The sequence below is a fragment of the Arachis ipaensis genome, chromosome B09 (genome assembly GCF_000816755.2).
Source record: "Arachis ipaensis cultivar K30076 chromosome B09, Araip1.1, whole genome shotgun sequence".
NCBI classification, from domain to species: Eukaryota; Viridiplantae; Streptophyta; class Magnoliopsida; order Fabales; family Fabaceae; genus Arachis; species Arachis ipaensis.
The window spans coordinates 14,296,019-14,306,076 of NC_029793.2; the positions used below are offsets into that span (position 1 = coordinate 14,296,019).

A 10,058-nucleotide genomic window follows, 5' to 3' on the forward strand; every position below is an offset into this window, starting at 1 on the left:
AGAATAGTTAAATATTTTAAATTTTTCCAAAGTAATAAATATTGTGAAACTAGAGAAATATAAGTTAAATCAAAGCTAAGCAAAGAATAAATTGTTGTAAGTGGTTAAAAGTCTCATGGACCTCATTTGAACTCCAAGTCGTATGTTCGATTTTTATCTCTTTTCCTATATCATCTTTATTAAAGAAGGAACTGTTATACTTGTCTTGTGAGATTTTTGGATTTTGAAACTTGGACTTTGAAGTTTTAATAATTTAGTTTCACTTCAAATATAAATGATATCTACTAGGACGTTTCTTTTTTTTTTATGAACAAAACAAAATACCGATGTACACTATCAAAGTTCGAATCTATCTTATAATCCATCCTATCCTATAAATCCTAGGAAAATATCAAAACCTAAGTTTAAGAATGGGCTCAATTAAAGAAATCTACATGGGAGGCAAACCATGGATATAATCATTCCAGATTTCAGTTGCAATTGAGTCTCTCAACTGCGAAGCAAGAGCAATTTCATCTGCATAAAAAGTAGAATCTAGCGGCGGATGCGTGTGCGACTCAATGTGTGACATTGGCAGAACTTCCTCTTCTAAAGATGGTAGCGATTCCTCCATTGAAAATGGCATCCCCTCTCCATACATTTTGAAAATCCAATCATCCGGTTTCTCACTGCGAATGTAATTGTGCAATGCACTTGTTGCCACCACTAACTTCACCTGTGTTTGTAATGGGTATGAAGGAGCAGACATCAATATCGGGAACCGTGCCTTTAAAGCCCCGAAAGTTCGATCGGAGATACTGTGCAATAACGAGTGCCGTTGATTGAACAGTTCACCTGCATGCCGCGGGGTGTAACCACTTGGGAATTCCTTGGAGTGATATGGAGTATTGGAATATGGAGCAATGAAACCTGCCACATTTGGAAACTTGCTATCTACAAGGTAGTATTTACCTGTGTGATAAAAAGTGTGTTAATCTGCTAATCTAACAATTGAAATAAAATTGTACAGTAGTCATACATAAAACCGAGTATTCATCCATTGAGTTCTAAGTTTCATTTTGATCACAAAAAATTTAACTTGATTGTTCCAATCAAGTCTTAAATCTAACGAAAAGGCGCAACGCTTTCCAAATGACTAATTCAATAATCACTAGCGACCTCAAAGTGGCATTGACATGCATTTCTTCCCTATCAGTCTCTTACAATTTCAACCAAATACATTAGCTAAAACATTTGCATAGAGAACCAAAAATCCAATAAATCTGACAAGTAGTCAATGACTCCAAGGTGGGCTTTGTTAACTTAAAAGCTCAGCTCCAATATCACCTCTGTATCAATGGAAGAGTCATAACTAAAGAGACTGGAACCTTTCCAGGAGCTTATGCACGGGCAAGTTGACAAACTGACATGAGCCAAATCGATTTATTGAGGGAGTGAAACAGATTGAAAAAGTTTGACCGCAATATATGCAGAAAGTTTTATAGAGAAAAGGAAAGATAAGTGAATTTGCAGGATTGATGTCTAGTATTTTTATGATGGGGGTTGGCTGCATCACTTTCTAAGCTCACAACTAATAATGAATCATACAAGCAAATTCTTCTTCTGAGTAAGAACTTTTTTTTTCCCATTCAATAATCGGTCTTCACTTTTAAGTGGAAGGTGGAAATGCCAAGCAGGAAACACGTAATAAAATTTTGTTAACAAGCTGAAATGCTGATAAAAATTTAGGACATAATGGAACAGATAAAAAAAATTTGGCTTAAAAAAACAAAAAATTACTGATGTGAAGTTGTGAACTTTAGACAAAAAGGTTAGTTATTCATAATCATTTATTTTTCCTGTTAAAAAGTTCTGCATAATCATAAAAACAAAATCACTATAAAATCTTAGAAGTAGTGTTCAAAATGAAGTGAACAAATTCAACTATGCAAATGAAAACTCCATTTTACTGACTAAAATTACCTTCAGGAACCTGCAACCTATTCTGCCTGGTGATTGCGGAGTTAAAAACCTGTAAATCCGTAGCGGATCCTTCCCAGCCAGCCAAAACATAACAGAATTTGAGGTCAAATGAGCATGCTGCCAAAATATTCTGTGAAAGTAAACCGTTCTTATTACGGAAAGGTCCTTGCTCATCCACACCAACTGTCACAGGTACATGTATACTGTCAACTGCTCCCACACAATCCTATTAAACAATATTGACTCAATGAGATAGAATCAATCCCAAACAAGGTTGTCATCAAACACATTTCAAGAAATCTTACTTTAAAATATGGACAGAATCTAGGATCTTCAAAGATTTTCGGAGGAACTTCAGAACCAGGAGGCTGAAAATAATCCAGTGAAATTGACAATATTGCATTCAAGACGTTGTTAAAATGTCGACTAATAGTTTCTCCAGAATAACGAAATAACTCTTGAACGGCCCTTGTCCGCAGATTATGTCCAATAATGAACATAAATATGGCCAGTTGCTCCTCAATTTTGATTCGATTTGTGTGGCGTAATAAACCCTTGGCTTGCAGCATATCACACAACTTGTAGAATATACTCTTATCCATGCGGAAGTTCTCTAGACAAAGTTCATTTTGACCATTAAGTACTGCATCTACAAACTTTTCACCTTTAGATGCCAAGCAACTCAGATCTTTGGGTACATGATTCCCAGAGACTCCATCCTTTTCCTCATCAGAACTATCCATTTAACAACTAGGACATCAACAGATGTGAGTTAGAAAATGGAATATGGAAACAAAAATTGTTCTACCATTAAAATATAAATCAATGAAAGGCTCATTTTGTTTATACCTTTTTTAACCCCTTTCCCCCCACTCCATTCATGCACATAGGCTAAAAGCCAAACAATTCCATGTATAGGACTAAAAGACAAAAAAGTTTGTTCATGAAAGCATATGTTAATGAATAGTATTCATTAACCATTACTCTTAATTTAATAATTTAATCTCTCTAAAAATAAATTTATAGTTTAAAATTTTCAGGTAATAAATTTTTAAACTTTTTGCTTAACATGGGCACCCTAAGGTCATTGAGCATGTGCCCTTAACGCAAATGTTAAATGGTTAGCATACTCTTCAGTCTTCACTAAAACACTCAAATCGCACTCAGTAATACTAATATTACCCATTAACAAGTTTTCTAGTTTAATTTACTAATCTATTCCTTAATCCATGACTACCTAATTCAAATAGCTCTTTAGTCACACAAACAAAACTTCAGCACTACATAACCCATCTCAATCTTAATTAATCACTTGTACTAAAATAAGCTTAATCCATGTTCAGAATAGTAATTACCCAATCTAATAACATGTACACCTAATTTCAACTCTTAGAGGTATAGTTCAATCACATATAACATAATCAACCCATCACAATTCAGCACAATCAAATTCATACAGGAGCATGATAACTCGTAAATCATAGTCCCGTGACCTAGAGTTTGAGAGAATAGCACTAACTTTCATTAAAGATCCCCTACCTCAAAGTGAGTAATTCGTAAGTGAAGTGTAGAAATTGGCGGTGCAGCAGCGAGCGTCCTCAGTGATCAGCGGCAGCGATATCGACAACCGCCATAGCTCGTAGCAGCAGCGGAGAAAGGGAGAATGGAACAGAAAGCACGGCGGAACAGGGCAATGCAGCGGTGGCAGAATCAACCTGATTGTACGTCACTAGCAGAAGGGCAGAAGCAGTTCCGGCGGCTCCACTACATCTCGTTAACAAATACTAGTTATCAGGTAAATTAAATTTATTTATTACTATTATTATTTTCTTTTTTTTTCATGGGCTGAATAAATAAATTAACACTGACAAAAAAACATAATTTCTTCTTTTAACACGACCTTTACACCACAAAAGTACTCATAAAACTTGATCGAATTCTTCTATTACTCTGTTATTGTCGATGCATGTCTTCAAGCATCTTCACTGTTTTGTTTGATGGTAGTGCTTCCACTATCGTTCTGGCTGGCCACAGATTTTGACGCTCTTGAACCCACTCCTTTCCACTTCTGCCATGAATAACCTTTGAAGCCCGAAAAATTGCTGCATAGAAGAGGAAGAAGCCTGTCTGTCGCCGCTGCTGGTTAGCTAACTCCAAACACAAACCGGTTTTGTGAACCCCGTCTTCAAACACAAAATACATGGCAGTTACAACAAGTCCATTATCTTTTATTTCAAATTATCCTCAACGTGTACGTAATAGAATGAATACATAATATATATTTAATATTATTTTTTTTAAGATTCTAATATATCTTTTTTTGTCTGAATTTAGTACATGAATTTTCAACTTATTTTTCATGTATTATTTATTTTAATTCTAAAGCCCAGTAAATTTTTTTGTTGTATAGCTATGTTGCTTTTAATACGGAAAAGCTCTGCATACAAGCCATTAAGGCTTGTATGCTTTACAAGCTCATTAAACAATAAAACGAAAATACGCGCTGCTCCACATACATTGATTACACGCGCTATATAAGATCCCGCGTATATCTAACTACCAAATTTAAAATATTTGTTTCCTTCTTCGTTTTCGTTATTTTGAGATTTGGTTGTTCTTCTTCTCGCGCGTCTTCCCTCATTCTTCTCCATTGTTCTTTTCCTCTCCCTTTCTCACTGGTATGTTCTTCGTTTACGTTACTTTTTTCTCTCTCTGCAACTCGAGCTTCGTTTTCTATTTTGATTTGTTGTTTTCTGAAATCAAAGTTTGAACTCGTTTTGAAGATAATGGATCATTCCACCTCAGATTCTCAGCTGAATCCAGGCGAAGTGGATTATGAATTTGAATATAACGAAGTTCCTGAGGTTTGATTTACATAATAAATTTTCTTTCAGTAATTTTTATAGCATTGTGTAGTTGAAAAATTGCTGAACATTGACTGTGAAACTAACACGTTAACATGAATCTGTCGATTCAATGTATTAATTGTGATTAATTACCTAGAATTTATAGCAGACGCTCGGGTGTAGATCAGGTCTTGTTTTGGGTGTATTTTTGCTAGAAGTGTGGGTGTATCTACACTACTGGTTTTGTTATTTTAATTGAGTTGTTATTGTTTAGGTGTATTACATCAGACATGATTGGGTGTGTTTTTAGTTTTTGACATGGTGTATTCTGCAGCCTGTGTATTTACAGTTTATGGCTTTAAAGGTCATTCTGTAGTTGAGTTGTTGCAGTTCGGGTGTATCATATTAGACATGATTGGGTGTATTTGAATCATATCTATGGGTGTATTCACAGTTCTGACACGGTGTATTGTGCAGCCTCTCTCGGTTGTTGATGACGAGCTTGTTCCGAAGGTTGGAATGACCTTTACCACCCTTGAAGATGCTGGAAAATTTTACAGGAACTACGCCAAGGCTGCAGGTTTCTCTACAAGAGTTCGGTGCACAAATAGGAAGGGAAACGAGATTAAGAATCAACTGATTACATGTAGCAGAGAGGGAAAATGGAAATCTAAAATATCTCCGACCGAGAAGACCAATCCTACAGCCGGTTTAAACTGTCCTACAAGAATTTATATACACACATTGAAGGATGTCGGTGCTTGGATTATCTCAAAGGTTGTGCTCGATCATTCACACCCCTGCTGTCCAAGCAAAGTAGAGATGCTCAAACAGCACAGGGAACTAAGCATGTCCATTCGTCGTACAATAGAGAATAACGAGGAGGCTGGTATCAGACCAAGCAAAACATACCAATCATTTGTTGCGGCTGCCGGGGGTCATCGCGAGTTAAATTTTATCGAAAAGGACGTGAAGAATTACATTACGAGGGAAGTGCGGAATGTTTCCGAACAAGAAGATGCAAAAGAATTCGGGAAATATTTGTTAAGAATGAAAGAGAAGAATCCGAATTTCTTTTTTGAGCTCCAACTCGAAGAGGATCAATCGATTAAGCTCGCTTTTTGGGCCGATGCAAGAAGCAGAGCCGCCTTTGAGTATTTCGGAGACGTCATTTCATTCGACACCACCTACAATACAAACAGGTAACAAACTGCCCCTGTTTATGATGCTAAATTATTTTATTTTTACGAATCCGCATCAGAGGTGTATATTGGCTGTTTCATTGGGTGTATGCGAAGCATTTGTTTAGGTGTAACTAATGATTTTGCATTCTGGACCAAGGTAATTTGTTTCAGGGATAATTTGGTCTGTGGTTCTTTTGTCGGGGTGAATCACCACGGTCAGTCAACACTTCTCGGATGCTCTTTGATGAAGAACGAAGAAATTGAATCATTCAAATGGTTATTTCAATGCTAGCTTCGTTGCATGGGAGGAAACGCTCCGAAAGGGTTTCTCACCGATCAGTGCGCATCAATGAAAAGGGCTTTAGAGGCCTGTATGCCAACGACAATTCACCGTTGGTGTATTTGGCACATCATGAAGAAGATTCCAAGTAAATTAAACGGGTACAAGGGACATGCCGATATCGAACAAGAAATGAGCCAAGTTGTTTGGAACTCTCATAACAAAGACTCATTCGATAGGAATTGGAATGATTTTCTACTGAATTTTGGTCTTGCGGACAACAAGTGGCTTTCAGGTAATGTCTTTTTAAAATCTGCAGCAGAGGTGTATATTGCATGTTCCCTCGGGTGTATTTACAGTCTGTGTTTGGGTGTATTATGCAGATCTGTACGAAGACCGTCACATATGGGTTCCTATCTATCTGGATCACCACTTCTGGGCAGGGATGAGAAGCACACAAAGGAGCGAGAGCATGCATTCATTTTTTAACAAGTATATCACCCCGAACAGCTCACTTATTCAGTTCGTCAAACAATACGATAATTGCCTCGGAAGCAGGGAGCAAGCAGAGAGAGAATCAGATGTTGCAGATTTTCATACGGTCATACCGTGTGCAACCAAATCCTCCATTGAAGCTCAGTTTCAAGATGCGTACACTCACGCAAAGTTTAAGGAAGTCCAAGCGCAATTCAGAGGAAAGGCGAATTGCATCACCAGATTAAAGAATTCCGCTCTAGGCTATTCAGTATACGAAGTTGGAGAACAAGTTTCCAGCTCAATATTCAACAAGTTCGTGGTTACTTACGACTCAGTTGCAGCCAAGGTAAAATGCGAATGCTTATTATTCGAGTTGAGAGGGATACTGTGCCGTCACGCACTAAGCGTGTTAAGCTTCGAACAAGTAAGCCAAGTGTCACCTAGATACATACTGGAACGATGGAGCAAGAAGGTAAAGAGGCGACACACACACATCAAGAGCAGCCACGACGAGCCACTAATGGAGCCAAGAAGCAAGAGGTTCGACCAATTGGTTTTTCGTTCGCAAAATATTTGCGAATTTGCCTCCGAATCGGAGGAGCTGACTGCAATTCTGCACCGTGCGTACGATAACGTCATGGCCGAGATGGAAGCATTAAAAGCCAAAAGGAAGGGGACATCTTCTTTATCCCACGAAGACACCAACTTGGAATCCATTAACGAGCTTCAAAGGCCGCCAAGGATTCGAACAAGAGGACGTCCAAAAAACAGGCTAGGTTCAAAGCTGGAGAAACAGATCGCAAATGGCACAAAGAAGAAGAAGACGAAAGTTTTAAGCGAGGTAAAAGTAATGTTCTTTAAATTTGTGGCGATTGAGTTTATTTTTCTCGTTAATAGGTTAGCTAATGTGTGAGTGTTATATTCAGATAAACCTGTTTGATGCTGCATCAGCGGCGCATTCAAATTCCAGCCAATATCAAGGACACGTTATGAATTATCAGTTCAGGGTACCAGCAGCAGGGGATAACTCTTTGGGTGTATAGTTTTATAGAATATGGGTGTAAAAGCACCGTTCTTTTGGGTGTATTTTTGTTCATTGACAATTTACATATAGACACATATATAGATTCATATAGAACAAAAGCTGTAAAAATTCGCAGGTTATGGGTGTATATTTGATTTGATGTTTTTCTTCATATTTTAGTACATGTAATTCATACATTTTGAATACAGCATAGACAGTTTGGGTGTATATTTTATGCAATCTTGGGTGTATTATTAGACCTGCGTTGGGTGTAACAGTTTATAATTTGCGTTTATATATGCCTTAATTTTTTCCTTCATATTTTACCACCTGTAATACAGCTTTTGAATACATCACAGACAGTTTACCAGCACATGTAGTTTAACTATGGGAAAAAATATACAGGGAATAGAAGTTGTTGATAAATGGCAAATATTTATATCATTTGTTCAATTTACAAACTACCCAGCAGTTGGATTACGCAGTTTCTATATCAGCAGAATTAATCTGACAAAACGGACTCAATAATACAGAGGATGGCTTCGACAGCCTTATAGCACTACTCTCCCTAATTGCCCGATATCTTTCTTTATTCATCTCACTGAATAGTATCCGGGAAGCATACTCCACTCTATAGTGGTCCACCTCCTCCTACAATTAAAAAGTATATTCTGTTTAAACAGCAATATTAATTCAGTAAAGTAATACAGAGTTATATAGTTCTAAAGACAGTTACCTGTGGCCAATTATCCCATTCATACTTCCTCTTTTTGATGTTTTCCGGCTCAATTAACTCCATCCACTTCATAACATAGATAGCGCAGTCATAGCTGAAAACGAAGAAAATAAATTACAAATCTCATTTACGAAAGTTTAATGTTCAGACTCACAAATTTATACCTTGTTTTTTGGTCTGATATTTTAACATATGATGATTTAATTTTCTTCTCGTTCTCCCCTTTCTGCAGAGGTTCCCCGCCGGCATATGTTATCAATCTTGAAAATACATATCCCTTAAATAGCAAAACAAATCAGTAATACACCCGAATAAATGCACAAGATACACCCAACTGAATGGACAATATACACCCAACACAACTAATGAAATAGACCTAAATATTAAAGTAAAGAAGACAGGGGCAACTTACAGTGAATTTATTAATGTCCTTTCTCTCATCGCTTGGAGCTTTTTTGTGTAGCGGGTCAAGTATATGACATTTCCGCTTTGTTGTATTTATTAGCCATAACCACCAATGCCCCGAGTGGCAAACAGGAGCAAAAATCTGAAGGATTGCCACATTTCAACAGTGTGTTATTTTATTTGGCATATAAGTAAATAAGCGTACTAACAAATTTAGCAAACGAAAACTTACATATGGATGCGAAGTTAATTTTTTTCTATCTATGAAGGGAATGAAACTCGGTTAGGCTTCCACCCTGAATTTCTTTTTCGTTTTCGGTGATACGAATTCCCCCTTTGGGTGATCCGAAAGTGCCATGCACTGCAAGAATTGCGAAACAAGAAATGAAATACTAAACTTATACCCAATTGAACGTAAAAAATACAGCCAAATCAATACAGAAAATACACCCAAAGTTCGTAGAAGTAACACTTACCACAATATCGGGGGGGGAGACAGTATATTTGTTCTTGAAACCTCTTTTCATTTTTCTGGTTGAGGATGAGGCAGATGGCAGATACAATCTAGAAATATATGCCAAAATCAATTTTACATTAATAAGCATTGCAATTGACTTTGGTGTAAAAACATTAATGTTATTCTAATATTACCTGAGATTCTATATCACTTTTTGCCTGGAGGGATACAAGGTGCATTCTCATCAAAATGTATTCTCCTTGGCCAATCAGAGTGCACATTTCCTCATACTCGTTAGTATTGCCATCTGCATCTTCCTTCAGTCTCGTCCCCCAGATGTAGCACTTTTGTTTCATATCATCCGTAATCTGATATAATCCCCCAGGAGTTTGAAACTTTGCAGAACTTTCTCCCCCAGTCTCCCTCTGAATTTATGGACTTTTGTTTTTTTCCTTCGCCGCACTGCTTGCTATTTTTTGGACCAAATCGTCCAATTGTTTTATCAAATTTGCAGATTCAGGAGATTTTGCCCTTTCTGTCTCCTGCGTTGACGCCCCCTCCTGGCTTGAATCAGTCAATCCAAGGCTGAATGATGGCACCCCTGGATCTGTTTTAGGAACATAGGAAGCTGTCCGTGCCATCATCAACAGAACAGCAGCGTCTTCTGCGTCTGGATGACTGCGTCAT

At 37.4% G+C, this 10,058-nt stretch overlaps 1 protein-coding gene across 1 annotated transcript; it reads right to left on the reverse strand.

Annotated features, from left to right (window-relative positions):
• Window positions 270-3,748, reverse strand: LOC107618755. Its single transcript, XM_016320899.2, has 4 exons — window positions 3,502-3,748; window positions 2,268-2,712; window positions 1,963-2,188; window positions 270-951 (listed from the first exon to the last, which is right to left on the reverse strand). The coding sequence occupies exons 2-4, from the start codon at window positions 2,703-2,705 to the stop codon at window positions 431-433; spliced, it is 1,185 nt and encodes a 394-aa protein (XP_016176385.1). The 5' UTR covers window positions 2,706-2,712; window positions 3,502-3,748; the 3' UTR covers window positions 270-430.

Bases quoted from the DNA above. Each gene is read 5' to 3' on its own strand.
- LOC107618755 (XM_016320899.2), bottom strand. From the start codon at position 2,705: ATGGATAGTTCTGATGAGGAAAAGGATGGAGTCTCTGGGAATCATGTA. The intron at 2,189-2,267 runs GTAAGATTTCTT...ATTGTTTAATAG, and splicing joins GATTCTGTCCATATTTTAAA to GATTGTGTGGGAGCAGTTGA. The intron at 952-1,962 runs GTAATTTTAGTC...TTTATCACACAG, and splicing joins TAGGTTGCAGGTTCCTGAAG to GTAAATACTACCTTGTAGAT.